General features: G+C 40.0%; 1 protein-coding gene across 12 annotated transcripts in view; it reads left to right on the top strand.

Moving 5' to 3' along the window:
- The window catches only part of FAM227B (family with sequence similarity 227 member B), a 236,853-nt gene that overhangs the window by 16,893 nt on the left and 199,405 nt on the right, over positions 1-20,555 (top strand). For 11 of the 12 annotated variants that reach the window (XR_011855001.1, XM_072148274.1, XM_072148264.1 and 8 more), the window contains 4 exons: positions 1,372-1,425; positions 5,811-6,048; positions 13,723-13,781; positions 17,376-17,420. Coding sequence is in view for 11 of the 12 variants with exons in the window: in XM_072148274.1 (XP_072004375.1) it covers positions 1,372-1,425; positions 5,811-6,048; positions 13,723-13,781; positions 17,376-17,420 (396 nt within the window). In the remaining variant the exon portion in view is untranslated. The remainder of the gene's footprint in view (positions 1-1,371; positions 1,426-5,810; positions 6,049-13,722; positions 13,782-17,375; positions 17,421-20,555) is intronic. The other variant, XM_072148273.1, reaches the window with a different exon arrangement.

The raw sequence follows: 20,555 nt of genomic DNA, 5'->3' as shown, positions 1-20,555 counted from the left end.
TGTATGGATGGTAGTGTGTCTTGGGGATTATGTTTTTTCCATGTTTTTTCATGTTTTTTATCCTTTTTTTCATATTTTCTTTGTGCACTCTGTTTATTAATATGAATTACTGGATGTGTTACATACTTTTAAATGTTCTGTATATAACAATATTGTATATGTTGTGTACAGAGTAATTGCATTCAGCACTAGGTGAATTTTCTAGTATATTGTTTTGGTCCATTCGATTGTATTGGACACTATTTCAGTAATGTTCTTATTAGACTAAATACCTCTGCACAGTTATATATTACTAGATCTGCTGCTATCACATACAATAATACTGCACTAGCACTTTATCAGCTAACCGTTCTATTTGATACACACCTCGCATCCGCTGCTCGTTACACTGACACATCGGCGTCGCTGTTGCCTAGACACAGAGACGCGGCGCGCATGCGCAGGCGGCCTCCCGCGTCAGCGGAAGTGACGCGACCACGCGGCGCGCCTCCTCCTGTGTCAGGGGACAGCCCCCTGACGCCGCTCCACTGCACACACACTGGCTACAGATGCACATCAGATACTACATGTGTATATATACTCGAGTACTACATCCATGGGGCACCCCTGAGGAAGCTGCGGTTGGCGGCGGAACGCGTGGGGCTACCCTTCCTGAGCCTTCACCCTCATCCCACACTCTCTGGTAACACTTAGGTATTGGTTGTCCATGGGTGGCATGTGACTAGTGCACAGACTAGTGCACAGATTTTCATCACTCCCTGCTGTGTCCTCTGCGTGTGGTTACCTCACCGCAGGGCATACACACACACACTCAGCCACCTTGCATTTGTTATTTCAGCCAGTGTGTTTGTGGGATGCCATTGTGGGGGGCTCAGGCCTGGAGGACCTGACAAAACCAGGTGTCAGGCTCCAGGTGATTTTTCATTGATGGGTGTAACTCTTCTCACCCTTTTTAAATGTTTTTATCTTTTGCTCTTTGGATGTTTTGTGCCATGTTTATGTTGGTAATTTGAATAAAATTGTGTTTTTTGGCTACATGACACATGCTTCTTCTTCATTATATAGGCTCTTTTGCGTGTGTTCAGCCCTAGATAGGGTTTACGTATTGCATCTAGATCCCAAATTTCTGTATACCGTAATACTAAGTTACACATTTTCTTTCAACCCGTTCACTGCTGCCTTTACACCCTGGCATAACATAAAATAACATTTGTTAAAAAGTTATCATTTTGTCAATGCATATAGACACAGTGTAATAGTCAACACATTGTAACACTTGTTTTCCCTCATTATTATTCTATTTTCCTATATCTTCTATTCTGTTTTCTTACTCTGATTATTAATAGTTTTGGCACTCTGTTTCACTTCTAGAAAATGCAGAATCCACCAGCGACATTTCAAGAATTTCTCCACTTTAAACTCTTGGTAAGAAACATAAAGCTTTTATTGCACTTTTTACAGAGAAGCTTTTAGTCAAGCTACTTAAACTAGCATTTTAAATTGTGTACATGAAGCTTCACTCTGCAACCTGGTTGTAGGTTTCCGATATATAAATCCTTGCACTTCCAAGATCTAGTTTATATAAACCACAGAGGTGAAAGCTAAGACACAGTAAGTGTTTCTAGTGTTATATGGTATGATGTATTATCAATACAAATTAAATAGCATTATTTATTATTTATGTCTTGCAACTGTTTTATAGTATTTATCATCTAATTATCCAACTACAGACCTTTGGAGAGAAGTCTAAGCAAATGTTTAATTTTTTTTTTTAATTTTTTTTAAAACATTTTATTTCAATAAACAAGCCTGATCATATTCTAGTTGTGAAACAACATGGATAGATTCTACACTTTATTGATATGGTAAAGTTAAAGTACCATTATCTTTTTCACAAACTTCAAACATAAGTAGTACAGTTTGTGAATAATAGGAAAAAAACACAATTTCTTGCTGTTATAGAATTGTATTCTGCATTTTTGCAGATTCTATGGTTGAATTTATAATAAACCCCTTTTTTTTAGACTTTTTTTACGCGACCCCACCCCTTCACTCCTGCTCCATGTCTATGTAGCGTGGAGGTGGCGTAGAGACTGTAATAATCACAGTTTCTTGCGTTTCGCCAGTTTTCTGGCGTAGAAGTACTGATAAATCTCCCTCTAAGTGTGTTTTTAACAATTTTCACAGAGCTATTGGGTAAGGACTAGATGCTTTCACTCCCTTCCCCACTCCATAGAAGTAGTCATTCTGTGAAATTCTGAACATCCTGCTCTAGCTGGGTAGAATTCAGCTGAGATTTCCGACTCAAAATCAGGAAGGAAGGAAGTATGAAAACAGCCTTATTTATCATTAGGTCACCTCCGTGGGACAGTTCTGTGTCTGTTTTTCAGATTTATTAGTAGCTTTGGCCCTTTAATAAATATTGTTATGCTCTACTTGCTGTCTGGGATTTTTTTTTTTTCGTTTTAAAGTTACAAAATGAATACAAACTCCCAGCACATACACCAGCAGGGGACTGGAGTGACTATGACTTTTTATGTGCCTTTTTGAAAAAGTCCCAATTCATGAATCTGGCTTTGCGTGGCACTAGCAGTAGTTCTATGTTTACGCTAGATTAATAAAGTGGTGGAAAAAGTATGACTTTTAGCAGGTTTTTTTTTTTTCCTTTTTTTTAGACTTTTTTTTACACCTAAAAAAACAGACAAAACAATGATAAATAACTATCATATAGTTTTTGTACAATGATCATTTTATCGTACCATTTAAGTTTCTAGTTTCATAATAACAAATTGTTAGAGCTGATTCCCCTTTTACAACAAACATAATTATCAAAAGTGTCCGAGGTAAAACTGTTCTAGTTGCCCCTAGAACCCAACCGGAGCTCAGCTAAGATTTAATAAACAGCTGTGGTAAAGTAAAAGCTGAGCTGTGACAGGTCACCATGACATACTAGAACAGTTCCGCTCTCAGACACTTCTGATGAATCTCCCCCACTGATTAGAATATTATTTTACTTATTTTTTGTCTTTCCAGAGATATTACATTTGGCTTTTTCTAGAGCTAGGAAGAAAAGGGAATCAACAGCACTATTATTAGAAAAATATAAAATCTTTAATTTATTTAGACATGATAAAAACTAGAGACGTACATCCATAGAAATAAATATATCAGGTTCAAGCCATGTTTCTGGCTCTTAGTCATGATCTTGTCTTGTCAGAAATCTTTCATGGCAGCACACGAATAAGCAAGGCTCTTTCTTCTTTTGAGTCTACCCTAGCTCTGAGCCCAGTGCACACTGACTTTACTTCCCATAATGCCTTGTGTTTTCTCTTTTCAAAGTGTGAGATGCAGAGTCCCTTCTGTAGAGATCTGGTAAAGGTTTGCTGGGAGAGAAAGGGCTGGGATTCAGTCCATGTTGCAGTCTGAACTGCAGAGAAATAGACATAGAAAGTTGTGCAAGATTACAGAATGGGGTGGAGTGATAGAAACAAAAGACCCTGCTGCCACTACTATTTCTTCCAGATGGAATGTAAAATCGCAAGCTTCTTCTATTAGGCACATGTACTGCCTGGTGGAGCAACAGCCCTCCCCACTCAAACAGTGTTTCATTTATTAAACCTCTCCCAGCACTGTTCCCTAGACATCAGTTTTGAGTAAAGAGATAAGATACCACAGACTACTTATCAATAATGAGGAAAACAAAAAGATGTACGGTTATTGTTAATAGAAATAAAAGGGACAGTTGTCCATAAAGAAATTGATTTGGCAAAAAAGGCACAAAAAAGACACAAAATACATATTTCAATCGATTAGATCTTGACAAATTGCTGAATGAAAACGTGTATCTATTACCAGTATCTAACTGTCCAACCGTACCTATATGATGAATACAACCTTATAAGAAGGATATAAAACAAAAAGTAAATGGAAGATTGGAAAGACTGGTGAAGTGCCCTGTAACCGAGGAGCATTGAATTTTGGACATTTGTGGACATTTAAATATTTCCCCTATGCGAACTGAGCATTTCTTACTTTATTTAACATGAAGGGTTAACTCACATTGATCTATAGTGTTTTGTTATATACATTCTGTTTATTATTACTGTATCTGTATAGACTAGTAGAAAGGTTTAATGACCATTGAGAGACATTTCTGACTGTGTATTTTTAGCTGGAGAAGAGCCAGTAATTTTCCACTGCTATAGTATAGAATTTTTTTTCAGAAGTAAAACAGACTTGTTTACCAGACAAGCAGACAGCTTGACCTTTAGAATGACTGGTGCTGTCTGGAAAGTTGTTTACACATTACAATCTTGCTGACTTAGAATATTATGGGGACTCAATGTAAGTTTATTGGGGACACTTTGTCATTGTTTTTGTGCTTAAATGAAACCAATCCTCCCTTGGTAGAAGGTATATAGGAAGAACAATCCCGGTCCTTAGTGTCTTGCAGGGAACAGAGCTTGAAGTAGAAGACTGCCAGTCTACCTGAGAAACTATGAAGCCAGTCCTACATGTTGTAACATCTCGATGGTGCTTGGCAGACCCAGCCTAGCTTAGGGGCCACCCCTTCGTGTGAGAGCGTGTATCACAAGGCTTCTATCTTCTGTCTGTGTATATGATTATCTCAGTCTGTGATTGGTATCTGTTTTTCATCTAATTCCAGGGAGGGGGACCACCTAATATGTTGCATATCTCCTAGTAAAGAAATCCCTTGTAGCAAACAATGAGTTTTTTTGGAATAACATGGGCAATCTTACAGGAAATTGAAACACCAGTTTAAAGGATGATTCTGATATTCATGCTTTCTTCAAATCTTTACACATGGATTCCTAATTTGGGACAATGGATCCTCAAATACAAAAATTTAGGCCAAGGTTGTTAAATAATTTCTAATTTAGCAGTTTTTTATTTCTTCTTTTACATAGAGTAAATTGCACGAAAATTTTAAATTACATAATTTTTAACAAATTTGTTAGTTGACATCAGCATAATTGTAAAAATAGGTTCCCTGTGGTGTTACACTATAACAGTTATAGTCTCAGAAGAGTAAAGGGACATTGGGTATGTTAAACATTGGTGTTGTCGTTTTTTTCTGGATTATATTTTCTTTTTATTATTTTTTTTTAATATACTGTATATACTCGAGTTTAAGCCAATTTTTTTTCAGCACAAAAATTGTGCTGAAAATTGTGCTGGCAGGCTATATACTGGGGGGATGGGCAGGCTATATACTACAGGGGCTGACAGGCTATATACTCGGGGGCAGGGGCTGGCAGGCTATATACTCGGGGGCAGGGGCTGGCAGGCTATATACTCGGGGGCAGGGGCTGGCAGGCTATATACTGGGGGGCAGGGGCTGGCAGGCTATATACTCGGGGGCAGGGGCTGGCAGGCTATATACTGGGTGGCAGGAGCTGACAGGCTATATACTAGAGGATATGTGCTGGTCAGCTTTATACTGACTGGAGGCTGTGAATTAATGCATTTCCCACCCTAGGCTTATACTCAAGTCAATAGATTTTCCCAGGTTTTTGTGTTAAAATTAGGTACCTCGGCTTATACCCGGGTTGGCTTATACTCAAGTATATTAGGTAACATCTTACCATTGAGGTCATAAAAGACCCTTTTACCTTTTTCACTTTAATATATTTTATTACTCACTTTTTGGTTACATGTGAGGCTGTGATGTTCAGTTTCCCTATAAAAAGCTGTGGTAGTCTATACAAATATCCCTTTAAAACTTATTTTCACTGCACTTTACAGTTCACTGAACAGCAACATTTATGTTTTGATTTATTTTCTTACAGAAAGATTGGCCAGAAATTCCTTCAGTAGAAGAACATCTTTATACAGAGTTGATACCAGATCATAGATATTCATTGGACATGATTCATAAACAGTTTTTAGTAAATGCCCCCTTTTCTGTGAGTGCTTTTGGCAACATGGAAGCAAAAATTGATAAGAACATTGCACTGCTGGATAATTATGTCTCCCATATATTATGTCTACCTGCTCAGGATGATGATAAGCATTCTTCAGCGAGAGGTACTGTTCAGTTTCATTTGCTTTAGAGGGGTTCTCTTGGATTAAAGAAAAAATGCATATGTGGCTTGGGTGCTACAAAAACAATAAAGCACTACTACTCACCTGCCCTGGCTCTCTTTTTCAACCTTGGCACCACCTACCAATACCAGGTCTCTATTTGTAGGTGGTACCATTCTGACCATTGCTTCACATTGCTACAGCCTGAAACTTATGCTGTAGGGATGGATAAATGCTGTGTGAATATTATGGTACTAGAATCAAGTTTCTTGTGGAATACAGGATGCGTCCCTTCTGCCTGCTTTCAATCTAAGTTTTCAGAACCTTTGGAGGACCTTCATTTCATTCATGTAGTGCAAATATAATATGTTAAAAATATAATGTAAGTTAAAAACACCAACTAACTGTATTGGGGATCATTAAAATATTTGTAACTTTATTAGAATACTTATTAAAATATAGGCTTAAATATGTGGAAGCCCAATAGATAGTTTTCCCTTAATACAGGCTAAGAGTTGGGGAGGACCATTGGTGGTGGCAGCTAGTCAGTACACTATTGAAAGATCATAAGCTCCATCAGAAGAAAAGACTCCACAGAGCCAGAAGATATTATACCAATGGATGTACAGTAACACTAGTTACCAATATTTCTAACCCAGGGTAGTGTCCCCAAATCCACTAAAGTGCAATAATAGAACCATAACAACTTGTAAGGTTCTAGCAACAGGAATAAAAACTCCAGATAGTCACTATATGTCTGTCGTGTACTTGGATCCGCGACTGACTTATATAGTAGGATTTTAATGATACAGTAACCTGACGCGTTTCCCTGCTGCTTTTTATCGCAACAGTTCATCAGAGGTGACTTTAAAAATGGAGTATGGAATAGTGTCTATAGAATAACATTTGGAGGGTAACCCCTTGTTTGACATATGTGACTCCTTGAGCATAAACCTGTCACCATATGAGGTCTAACTCTTAATCGCCAGACCCCTATGATATCCTGACTTTTACAAAACAAGACACTAATTCACATTGGAGTTAGCTACTCATTTATGTTAGTGTGTGATTTATCTTTTCAATTCGTGGACTTAAAAGTGTCGGTAGTCCAGTTTCAAGTTGATACTGTCTAGAACTTCTTTTAGTAGCGACTATCAAGAGCTCTCTAAGGACACCATACAACACACTCTCACTGGTTTTTCTTCTGGTGCCTTAGTCATCTTAGAGTATTACACTCAGTCAGCAGTGGACAGACGCTCTAACTCATTCATGCATCATTCTACATATGGTAATCTCGCAGGAACGATATACTGAGCCAATATCTTTGGCATGAGCTACTATACTGACTAGACCGATCACTACACACACTAAAGCTAGCTCCTATCAGTAGGATGCCGGCACTGTTCCTTCAGGAAGTTGACACGGACATATAAAAATCAGGTTCGATCATTTTGGGAGGTGAAAACCTTAGAAACCTACCTACAAAATAAGATTGTCCCTAGGGGACTTAGGATTGGACTGTTACTTGCCACTAGAATTAGATCACCTACATTGATGTCTAAATGGGAAAAAGAGTCTATAGAGTCATCTTTGAGACTTATGACACTTTTACTGGAAGAAGAAAAAATCCTACTGAATGAGAATACTAAACTATTGGACGAGGGCATTGAGAATATAAAAAAATTTGTCAACCACTCAGATTACACGAAAAAGGAAAGCATCCTACAGCAAACTGTGGAGAAATTTATTGCTCATGTGAAAGAGAGAAAACATTTTCAATACTGTAGAGATACCTTAGATTTCAAGGAGGGAAGAATTCTTGAGTTCCTTAATAAAACGCAGACGGGTGGTGAAATAGAACAATCATCGTCTGACTGGGACCCTTCTGATTCTGAGGGTTCACAGTCCTCAAAACAGAGAGGGGGCTCCAGAAAAGGATCCAATAATCCAAACGGACCCAGAGGGAGAGCTCGGGGTGGAAGAGGTGGTAGGGGTAGTAGGGGACAGAGAGGTACAAGGGGTACAACATCGGGGAACCCCAGTGGTGAAGGTTTTTTAGGCCAGGAGCCGTCAATCTCGGAATATCTATTGAAAGGGAGGAAAGAACCTCAGAAAACATGATGCCCCCATACCCCATTACTGAGGACCATATGCAGATTATTAATCTGTCTGCGAGAGAGCTCTCCAGGGACGAGCTAAATGTACTAGCTAAAGGTTTATCATTTGTCCCTGTCCCCCATTGTGACATCTTCGGATGGGTTAAAGACTTGAATCTTTTCTGTCGTCGCCTTAAATGGAAAAAGTTCTTCAAACTACATGACAGAAAGAAATGTGAAGAACTAGGCCTCACAGAAACGGACATGCCAGACTTTTACAATCTTGAGGCACTCCTTGAGGAAAGTGAGAGATCTGTGGGTGAAGGACCCTTTACGGATCTGAAACCAAAATCTAAAAAGAATGCACCTCTGGGAGACAATTCGCCTATAGATGTTTTCCTCAAAGTAGTAACGGATCAGTTGATATCCTTGGATCCTCATGGTGTTACACACTCTAATCTTTCGAGAAGCGAACATAAAGCGTTGAGAGATTTGAGTAGTGATTCTACGATAATTATTAAGTCCTCTGATAAAGGGGGGAATGTGGTCGTGCTGGATAGGGATAAATATGTGGAGATGTGTCTTCGCATTCTGGGAGATCACAAGTGCTATAAAAAACTACCAAAGAGCCCACTGGAGGGCTTTCGTCAAGAACTATTATTGATTCTCAATAAAGCACTTGAGAATAAATTGATCACGAGAAACGAGTATGACTACATGCTCCCTAAAAATCCCAGCACGGCCACATTCTACTCCCTTCCCAAAATTCATAAGGGAACCTCTCCCCTAAAAGGGAGACCGATCGTGTCCGGAGTGGACAGCCTCTCCCAAAACGCCAGTATTTATCTTGATACGGTGTTGCGTCCTTTTGTGTTATCACTGCCTTCATATGTCAGGGACACAATGGACGTTTTGAGAAGGATTGATGGACTGACACTCCCGGCTGGGACTCTACTGGCTAGTCTTGATGTAGAAGCCCTGTACAGCTCCATCCCACATCAAAAGGGATGTGAGGCTGTAATGGACTTCCTAAAGACAAGGGGCACACAATTTCTGGCTCACAATGCCTTTGTCCTGGAATTACTTGACTTTGTACTCCAGCGTAATTACTTCCTGTTTGATGGACACTTCTTCCACCAGCTCAGGGGAGTGGCTATGGGGAGCCCATGCGCCCCCACGTATGCCAATCTCTACCTGGGCTGGTGGGAGAGGGAGGTCGTCTTTCAGGAGGAGCTGGAACAATGGACCTCGGCCATACTATTATGGCTGAGGTTCATAGATGATATACTCATCTTTTGGAATGGTACAAAGGAATCCTTTATGGATTTTGTATCTAGACTTAATGTGAATCAGTTGGGTCTCTTTTTCACATATGAAATACACCCTATGGAAATAACTTTCTTGGACATTATCATCAATTTAACATCTTCAGGTGAATTGAAGACACGGGTGTATAGGAAGCCAACTGCGACAAACAGTCTTTTACGGTGGCAGAGTTGGCATCCTGGTCCATTAAAAAGAGGAATCCCTAAGGGACAGTATTTGAGGATGCGTCGGAATTGCTCCTCAACCAATGATTACTTATCAGCTGCGAAGGATTTACAAAGAAGATTTAGAGATAGGGGATATCCATCCCATATCCTGAAAGAGGCACATCATCATGCACTCGCGAAACGAAGGAATGACCTCCTGAATCCCAGAGAAAGAACTGATATGGATCAGAAGTTACGGGTCATCGGTACATTCGACGATAGTCATGATGAAATACGACAAATCCTTAGGGATAATTGGGGGATTCTCAAAATGGACAGGGACATTGCCGAAATGATCGACGATTTTCCTTCAATTACATTCAAAAGAGGTCGTAACATCAAAGACCTAGTGGTCCATAGTCATCTCAAGCCCCTTACAGGAAGAGGGACTTGGCTCCCTGAGAAACCAAAAGGGACATTTAAATGTGGGGGCTGTAAAGCCTGTAATTACATCACCCTGGGAAAATCGTTTCGGAGTTCTAAAACAGGAAGGATTTTCTGGATGAGACAATTTGCCAACTGTAAAACATCTGGTGTCATTTATCTAATGACCTGTTTATGTGGCATTCAGTATGTTGGACAGACTACCCGTGAATTTAGAAGAAGAATAAGGGAACATATTAATGACACCAAGAACAAAGTGGACACTGCAATTTCAAGACATATATGGGAGCATCATGAGGGAGACCACAAGATGCTCCGTTTCCAAGTCATTGAAATAGTGGAACCCTCCCCGAGGGGGGGTGACTTCACACGGAAAATGCTGCAGCGCGAATCGCGGTGGATATTCTCATTGAGAACCCTCCAAATGGACGGTCTTAATGAGCACATAGTGTATAACTGTTTCATCTGATTCCCCTTTATACGGGACGCCATGTGACACCGCATTCATATAGATCCACTGTAAGATTCCTGTTTTTGGTATGTTCTGCTTCTGTCACTGTGCCTGTGCCTTCATACAAGTTTTGGTACTGTCCGTGTTGTCTTTTCTGGGGGACGTGTCCTGCTGCTGTTATGGTCCTGGGATGTCCCTGATCTGGTATATCCTTATACTCATAATACTGAGCCGCATCTTGTGTTTCAGTGACAAATATGCTTGCCAGCCATACCGCAATTTTATTTCTCTTATTCTTTTGTGATATCTGCCTTAATGATGATACGAGGGCTTTACCTGTAAACAGAAGGGTGGAGCTAGAGACACAACTCCTTGGATCCAATGAGCTGGAGTTCCAGCTTCTGTGAACAAAGGGACGCGCGGCCATAACAGTGCCGGCATCCTACTGATAGGAGCTAGCTTTAGTGTGTGTAGTGATCGGTCTAGTCAGTATAGTAGCTCATGCCAAAGATATTGGCTCAGTATATCGTTCCTGCGAGATTACCATATGTAGAATGATGCATGAATGAGTTAGAGCGTCTGTCCACTGCTGACTGAGTGTAATACTCTAAGATGACTAAGGCACCAGAAGAAAAACCAGTGAGAGTGTGTTGTATGGTGTCCTTAGAGAGCTCTTGATAGTCGCTACTAAAAGAAGTTCTAGACAGTATCAACTTGAAACTGGACTACCGACACTTTTAAGTCCACGAGTTGAAAAGATAAATCACACACTAACATAAATGAGTAGCTAACTCCAATGTGAATTAGTGTCTTGTTTTGTAAAAGTCAGGATATCATAGGGGTCTGGCGATTAAGAGTTAGACCTCATATGGTGACATGTGACTCCTTGAGCATAAACCTATGTCAAACAAGGGGTTACCCTCCAAATGTTATTCTATAGACACTATTCCATACTCCATTTCTAAAGTCATCTCTGATGAACTGTTGCGATAAAAAGCAGCAGGGAAAGGCGTCAGGTTACTGTATCATTAAAATCCTACTATATAAATCAGTCGCGGATCCAAGTACACGACAGACATATAGTGACTATCTGGAGTTTTTATTCCTGTTGCTAGAACCTTACAAGTTGTTATGGCTCTATTATTGCACTTTAGTGGATTTGGGGACACTACCCTGGGTTAGAAATATTGGTAACTAGTGTTACTGTACATCCATTGGTATAATATCTTCTGGCTCTGTGGAGTCTTTTCTTCTGATGGAGCTTATGATCTTTCAATAGTGTACTGACTAGCTGCCACCACCAATGGTCCTCCCCAACTCTTAGCCTGTATTAGGGGAAAACTATCTATTGGGCTTCCACATATTTAAGCCTATATTTTAATAAGTATTCTAATAAAGTTACAAATATTTTAATGATCCCCAATACAGTTAGTTGGTGTTTTTGGTTTTGATTTTGATTAGGGGATTTATACCAATATATTCAGGGATTTCGAATCCCGGTCTTTTAAAATATAATGTAAGTTGTTACATATTAAAGTGCAGAGGAAGATAACTGTTGGAATGTGGAATAATTTTTTTATTCTTCTTGATCAGGTAAAAAAGGCTAAACTGCTCCAATTTACAGCTGAAAATATTTTAGATTTAAAGTTCAGATTTCCACTCTTGCATTGCTAACATTAAAATACATATGCATGCGATGGATGATTTCTGTTATAAAGCACCAGTTTATGAGCACTAATCTTGGGTGTCGGAAAAGGCATAATAAATGCCCCCCCAGTATATCTACTTATGTTCATCTAATGCAGTGGTTCTCAACCTTTCAAAAGCTGTGACCCAAAAATACAGTTCCTCATGTTGTGGTAACCCCAAACCATATACAACAATACAACTATTATAATATACAAACGCAAAAAGGCAAGAAACGGGAAACGGCTCACCATGAGAGGCAGTGTGATTTCCAAGTGCCAAGTGGTCAGGTGCACGGAATCCCCTGAGAGCCGCTGGTCCGGATTTCCAGTGTGCTGGATACTTGTAGCAAGAGAAGGAAATTGCAGAATGGCGGGGATCCAGCATCAAAAAGTATGTGCACGTAACTGTTAAAATTTCATCCAAATTTTAATCTTCATTTTTTTTTTAAATATAGTAGTAGAATCCATGAAATTGTAACAGTTGCGTGCACATACTTTTTGATGCTGGATTCCTGCCATTCTGCAATTTGCTTCTCTTGCTATAACTACTATAATACTGCCCCCTATGTACAGGAATATTACTACTATAATACTGCCCCCTATGTACAAGAATATAACTACCATAATACTGCCCCCTATGTACAAGAATATAACTACTATAATACTGCCTCCTATGTACAAGAATATAACTACTATAATACTGCCCCCTATGTACAAGAATATAACTACTATAATACTGCCCCTATGTACAAGAATATAACTACTATAATACTGCCCCCTATGTACAGGAATATAACTACTATACTACTGCCCCCCTTGTAAAACAATATAATTACTATACTACTGCGCCCTATGTACAAGAATATAACTACTATACTACTGCCCCTTATCTACAAGAATATAACTACTATACTACTGCCCCCTATGTAAAACAATTTGATTACTATAACACTGCTCCCCCCAGGTCTTATCTTACTCATCGCCTCACTCAGGCAGCCCCCCATGTCTGCTACCTCCTCCTCACACAGAACTCCCCCCAGGTATTTCCCCCTCCTTAAACAGAATCCCACCCCATGTTCTTGTCACCCCCCCCTCTAAACAACACACAATTCCCTCACAGATCTGCCCCCCCCCCTTCACAAAACAAACCCCTCTAAAATATGAACTCCCAGATCTCACCCAGGATCTCCACAGGTCAAGTCCTCCATCCTTGTCCCCCTCCTCAGCTGTAGCTGTAGGAGCTATAGTGACCCCTGCAGCAACTAGTGTGTGCATAATGCACACTTCTTTTATTGCGTTTTTACCACAATTCATGGCAAATGCAATAAAATTGTGGCTTCAATGGCTTTAGGCGACCCCTGTGTTTTGGTCATTCGACCCCTTGCCAGGGACGTGAAACACAGGTTGAGAAATGCTGATCTAAAGTTATATTTAGAAACCATTCGCACAATATTAAAGTGAAACCTTTAGGTTATTACTGCTAGCAATTGATGAGTTATAATTTTATTTTTCTTTGACTGTTGCAGTCTTTCTTACTGAAGCAGATATGCCTGTGCCCTCTAAGAATGTGCAAGAAAAAATTAAGGTAATCTTAACCCCTTAAGGACGCAGCCTGTTTGCAGGTTAAGGCTCGCAACTTTTTTTTGAAATTTGACCTGCGTCTCTTTATATGGTTATAACTTTTGAACACTGTTACTTATCAAAGCGATTCTGATATTGTTTTTTCCCCACATGTTGTACTTCATTTTAGTGGTAAATTTTGGCTGATACGTTTTGCGTTTATTTACAAAAAAAAGAAAAAAATGATGAATTTTTAGAAAAATTTGGCATTTTCGAAATTCAAAATCACCGCGTTTTCAGGCAGATAGATTTAACACCTAAATAACTTGCAGAATAACATTTCCCATTTGTCTACTTTACATTTTCATAATTTTTGAAATGTTTGGATAATTTATTTTGACGTCACGCGGCCTACAAATCGAATAGCGATTTTCCGTATTTTCGGAATTGACTATTTTGGGGATAAATACTGTTTGAAATCAAATTTTACATATTTAGCAACAAAACCGCCTATATAACCAACCCATTTTCAAATCTGCACCCCTCAAACTATCAGAAACAGCATTTACAAAGATTGTTAACCCCTTGAGATCTTCATAGTAATTGAATCAAAATGGCGGTGAAATTTAGAATGGTCAAATTTTGTCGGTTATACGTTCATCTAGCCCTAAAATTTACACATTTCCAAAAGATAAAAAGAGAAAACTCACCATAAAATTTGTTCTACAATTTCTCCTGAGTGCAGCGACCCCCCACATGTGGACATTACTTGTGTTATGGGGGCACAGCAAGGCGCAGAAGGGAAGGAGCACCCTGCAGCTGCCAGGATTTTAGTTTTCTGGTTGCCCCCTTTTGAAGGCTATAAAATTTTCGCTTTCTTGTTATTTGGGCCATGTGACAGCATTTTTTTTGCGGGACGAGATGCTTTTTCCAGTGTTACCATTTTGGGGTTGGTATCACCTATTGTTGAAAATTTTGGAACTTTTTTTTGAGGTCATGAGTAGAAAAGCATCAATTCTGTACTGGATTTTTTACTTTTTTTTTTTTTGTGTTCACCGTATAGCCTAATAATCCTGTTATCTTTATTCTATGGGTCGATACGATTACGGGGATACCAGACATGAATATTTTTTCTTATGTTTTACTAAATTTGCCAAATAAAACCCTAATGTGGGGAAAAATCTATCATTTTTGCATCGCCGGCTTCCAAGTGGCATAACATTGTTACGTTTTTGGCTACAGAGCTGGTTGATGGCTTGTTTTTTGCGGGACATGTTGTTCTTTGCAACAATATCATTCTGGAGTACATATGTTTTGTTGATCACTTTTTATTGCATTTTTAGTGGGATATAATAGGTAAAAATCATAATTTTTGGCGGGTTTTTAACATTTTTTTTTTACGGCGTTCATCATATGGGTTCAATAGTTATTTAGTTTTATTCTATGGATTGTTACGGACGCGGTGATACTATATATGTGGGGTTTGTGTTATGATTTAGACTTTTTTGAGCGTTATATGTCTCTTTATATGTTTTGGGGCTTATGGGCATTTTTAGTGATTTATAAAGTAATTTTTTATTGAAAAACATTTTTTTTTACATTTTTTTACATGATTCACCATGGGATATGAACAAGCAATCATCTGATTGCTTGTTCTTGATAATACTCTGCAATACTAATGTATTGCAGGGTATTATCAGTGCCAGCCTATGCAGATGCATAGGCTGACACTTTGCCTTTAAGATGACGTCACAGACGCCATCTTAAAGGTAAACCCTCCAGGCTTCTCTGGGGTCCCGATCGGACCCCAGAGGTGCCAAAACAGCAATCGGCCCCCCCGAAAACGGTGCGGGGGGGCCGATTGTGATGTAAAGACCCCCAGAAGGCATGTTAAATGCCGCGGTCGCGTTGACCGCGGCATTTAACGGGTTAAACACCCGCGATCGGAGCCCACTCCGACCGCGGGTGTTAGCCGGGGATGTCAACGGTAGATTACCGTTGAAATCCCGCGGCTAACGATGCCGGTTCGGCTGCTATACAGCGCTGAACCGGCATCGTCTCTGCGCAGTAGCTGTACTGCGCTGAGCGCTATTCGCGGGACTCAGCGCAGTACAGCTACGGCGCAGAGCGCTAAGGGGTTAATGTGCCTCCTGTGTCCTGAAGGCCATTTAGGCTGTGTCCTTGAGGGGGTGTTTTATCACTTCTAACCTGTGTATTTTAGTAAATAATTGTATTTTCCATATATTAAAAAAATACTATTCTGGATTTTTTTTTTTTAGTTTGAAAGTTTACAATAAACCATCAAGCAGCCCAAAGGAGTAGAAAATAAGCCCACCCCACAATAAAACAAGAAGTGTAAACAGCAAAGTACATATCTAAATGACAGGGTCGAGAGCCCAGGGGGTGAAAAAAAAAGGAAACCAATCCATCTAGGCACTGCAGTAGGAGATATTGTGACTTAGGGATTGGAGAATCAGCAAAGAGGAGCCCTGTAGGCATATGATTGAATCCATGGGGTGGATCTTGAAAAAAGCATGATACAAGTTATAGAAATTATAACCAACACATTACTTAAAGGAAACCTGTCAGCAGAAATTTACCCAATAAACTACTTTGATGTAAAGCAGTTTAACACCTTCAAGATCATGTGCCTTTTATGGTGGCATCATCCAGAAAAACAACTTTGAAGTGAGATGTAAATTGATTGTATAAAGTCAAAGGATAAATAACTAGCACTGAGATCATGCTCTCACTGTTTTAAGAATGCTCCTTTCAATGTAATTGATTACCCTACATACAAGGACATAAGTAATTAGTTCTCCAGAAGTCTGTTGCATGATGTCAATCGAAGCAGACAGCAGAGGTGCACTAAGCACTCTCCATAACTTATGGTGAGTCAACAGTTCTGTAAGGCTATTTACAATGTGAGATGGGTGACCTGTTTCAAACACATGGCTGTGAAATCACCAGCAGTATAACACACTACTTTAATAACTTTCCTGAGTACAGCCCCTAACCCAGGAGTGGTAACTGCTCTCCATAGTAAGCGTTCTACAGCCTCTCCCCTCTACTCAGATACACAGAATTAGTGACCTCCTGGTTTATGTTTCTATCACTGTCAGCAATATTACAGGTTCAATTGAAGGCTTCAAAACTATGAATTAACACATGTGAAATTTTATACTTAAGTGTGAAAAGGGCAAACAAGTGATAAGCATCTCTGGGAACTCCTTTAAGACTGTCAGAAGACCATTTCAGGTGACTACCTCTTGTAGCTCATCAAGAGATTGCCAAGAGTGTGCAGAGCAGTAATCAAAGCAAAAGGTGGCTACTTTGAAAAACCTAGAATTGAAGACATATTTTAGTTGTTTCACATCTTTTTGTTAAGTATGTAATTCCACATGTGTTAATTTATTGTTTTGATGCCTTCAGTGTGAATCTACATTTTTTATAGTCTTGAAAATACAGAAAACACTTTGAAGTTTGATGATGAGAAGGTGTGTCCAAACTTTTGGTCTGTACTGTGTACTGTATATAGAGAAAGGTACAGTATGATATTGCGTTTAGTAAATAGTTTAAAACACTTGATAACATTTAACTTATTACAATTTCTTTTTAGCCATTTTCAAGAATAAATCACAAGGAAGAGGATCTTTCTGCTGAGGTTTGTAAATTATTTGTAATTTAATAATGCTACAGTTATGGATTGCTTAATTGCATTCACCTTTTCACTTTATTAAAAGAATGTTTGAGGCATTTATTTTTTTTTTTTTTAGTGGATCCAATGGTAACTTTACTGTAGAGAATGTATAACCTTATTTCCCTGATTCCATTGCATCATGTAAGGAATGAAATTAAAGGTCACCTGTCACTAGGTTTTAGAGCACTAATCTGCCATCACCCTCCGCTAAAGTATAAAATGTACTTTCTAGATTTTATCTTTCATGTTAAATTTCACATGGTAACCTATTCACTACCAAAAAGGAGAGAACCCCGAGGAAGCCACTGCAGGTGGCGATAAGTGTGAGTTTTTTGCCAACATCCCCAACTTGGACAGACAATTAGCTGTATCAGGTAATTGTACTGTTCAGGTCCTTCATGGTGAATGGTGAATTGAGTATTAATTATATGTAATGCTTTCTTGAGCACCTGCACTAGGTGAATGTGTTTTCTATGGTCATTGCCCAGGGTGGGGAGCTGGATTGCTGGGTCTGCACACAATATCATATGTTGTGCTTTCCCTAGAAGTATCACTTTGGTGAGTTTTCACCTTTTTAATTGATTTTATTTATCTTGTGTGGAGTCTTTTTGTGTTGATATTGAATTAAGAGAATATCTATTAACCCCTAGGTGCACCAGGACGTTATAGTATGTCCCGGTGGCTAGATACTTAGCGCACCAGGATGCACTATAACGTCCTGCTTCTGGCACCGGCTCACGAACGGAGCTGGTACCAGAAGCAGCGGCTGTCAGCTGTCTAGTACAGCTGACACCGCGGTGTAACACCCGCGATCGTAGCCGACTCTGATCGCGGGTGTTAACCCCTTACACGCCGTGGTCAAGCGTGCCGCTTACCATGGGATCCGATCCTCTTCTTGGCAGTTCCGAGGACTGGCATGTGCCCCAGAGCTGCCCGCTCTCCCTGCCAGTCAGACCCCTTCCGGGTCTGACTGTAAACTGTCTGAGCATGGTTAACGGCCAAAAAAAAACACATAAAAATTTTCCTAAATATTGATGATTTTCATTTCCTCCACCAACAAAGAGTTAATTAAATCTCACCAATTATCTATAGATGCCCCAAAATTACGTACCAGAAAAGTGCATCTCATGTGGCAAAAGAAATTAGCCCCTATAGGTCCACAATAAAAAAAAGAAAAAGATTATAGCCTGTACAATGTGACATAGCAAATCTGCTCTGGATGGCGCCTCCTTCCCTTCTATGCCCGTCCGTGTGCCCATACAGCAGGTCACCACCACATATAGGGTATGGGTGTACTCGGGAGGAATTGGTTATCAAACTTTGTGGAGCCTTTTTTCATTTAATCCATTGTAAATGTTTAATTTTCCACCCAAATTGTGTTTTAACCCCTATAAAACACGTAAAGGGTTAACAAACTTCTTAAAAGTGTTTTTTCATACGTTGAGGGGTGTAGTTTCCACAAAGGTAATTTTTGAGTCTCGCTATTATTTAGGCCTCCCAGTGTCAATTAGAAGTTATGCAGGTCCATCTAAATACGGGTTTTGGTGATTTTACAAAAAATGTGAAAAATGATACCTAAATTCTGAGCCTCATAACATTCTAGTAAAATATGTGGAATCTTAAAAAACCATCCAACATAAAGCAGACATTTGGGAAATGTAAGTTATGAATTTGTTTGGGTGCTTTGACTATCTGCATCAAAAGTAGAGAATTTAGAACGTTGAAAATAAAGAATTTTTCCAAATTTTTGCCAATTTTTTTTTTTTTTTCATAACTAAACGCAAAAGATTTCATCCAAATTTACTTACCCGGTCCATTCGCGATCCAGCGGAGCGTTCTCTGCGGTGGATTCGGGTCCGGCCGGGATTCACTAAGGTAGTTCCTCCGACGTCCACCAGGTGGCGCTGCTGCGCTGAAGTCCGCTGAAATGCACTCAAGTACACCGGCCTATTCCTGGTGAAGGTAAGTGCAAGCTCCGCAACACTTTTTGTTTTTTAAATGTGGCGTTTTTTTCCGAATCCGTCGGGTTTTTGTTCGGCCACGCCTCCCCATTTCCGTCGCGTGCATGCCAGCGCCGATGCGCCAAAATTCGATCGCGTGCACCAAAATCTCGGGGCAATACAGGGAAAATCGGCGCAAATCGGAAATATTCGGGTAACACATCAGGAAAACGCGAATCGGCCCCTTAGTAAATGACCCCCCATTGTGTCACGAGAAAACAATCTCAAAATCCCCAGGATATCTCATAGCCTTCCCACGCTATAACCACTTATAGTGACACAGGCCAGATTTGAAAAATGGGGCCGCGTCCTTTAGGCCAAAAGAGGCTGAGTTCCGTAGGGGTTAACTGACATGTTTCTTTGTTTGTTGTTGCATGGTACCAAAGAGGTGCGATGGCCCGCACCAAGGTAGTTCTGTGTGACTAATAAGGAACTAGCTCCTACACTTAGCTTTATACACTTTATCGGTAGTTAATAAGGTTGGCACACCTGCAGCGGAATATGACATACTATGTTATCGAGAAACAAGCTGATTGCCAAAGGTAAGGCTGGATTGGCACCAATCAGAAAAATGATGAGAGGAGGTCCACTCATCAATTGTTTCAAGTTAATGGGGCACATCTACTAAGGGTCCGCAGACTGCATTTCCGTCGGGTTTCCCGACCTTTTCTGTTTTGCGCCGCATTTAACAGGGTTTTTTGGCGCACGTGATTGGATTTTGGCACAATCGCGCCGACTTTAATGTGACACAAATCGGGGTGTGTGGCCTTTGATCTGACTCAGACTAAGCGTGGGGTTTAAAATTAAAATTGTGTTGCAAGACATGCACTCACATACACTGGGAAGAAGAAGGTGAACTCCGGCGGACCTGAGCTGGGAAGCGACACATGTAGGATCTCGGGCGCACAATCTTGTTAAATCGTGGCAGACTTCATCCCTGTCGGAAAACGCACCTCGGGGATCCCACAGGGACCGGGTAAGTAAATGTGCCCCATTATGTTTAGGTTAACTTGAAACAGTTGATTTGTGGACTCCATCTCATCATTGTCCTGTTGGCACCAGTGAAGCCTAACCTTAGGCAATCAGCTTATATCCTGAG

The sequence above is a fragment of the Engystomops pustulosus genome, chromosome 4, assembly GCF_040894005.1.
Source record: "Engystomops pustulosus chromosome 4, aEngPut4.maternal, whole genome shotgun sequence".
In the NCBI taxonomy this organism is placed as follows: Eukaryota; Metazoa; Chordata; class Amphibia; order Anura; family Leptodactylidae; genus Engystomops; species Engystomops pustulosus.
The sequence above is the reverse complement of the archived record's forward strand: the minus strand, read 5'-3'. Positions and strand labels throughout refer to the sequence as shown.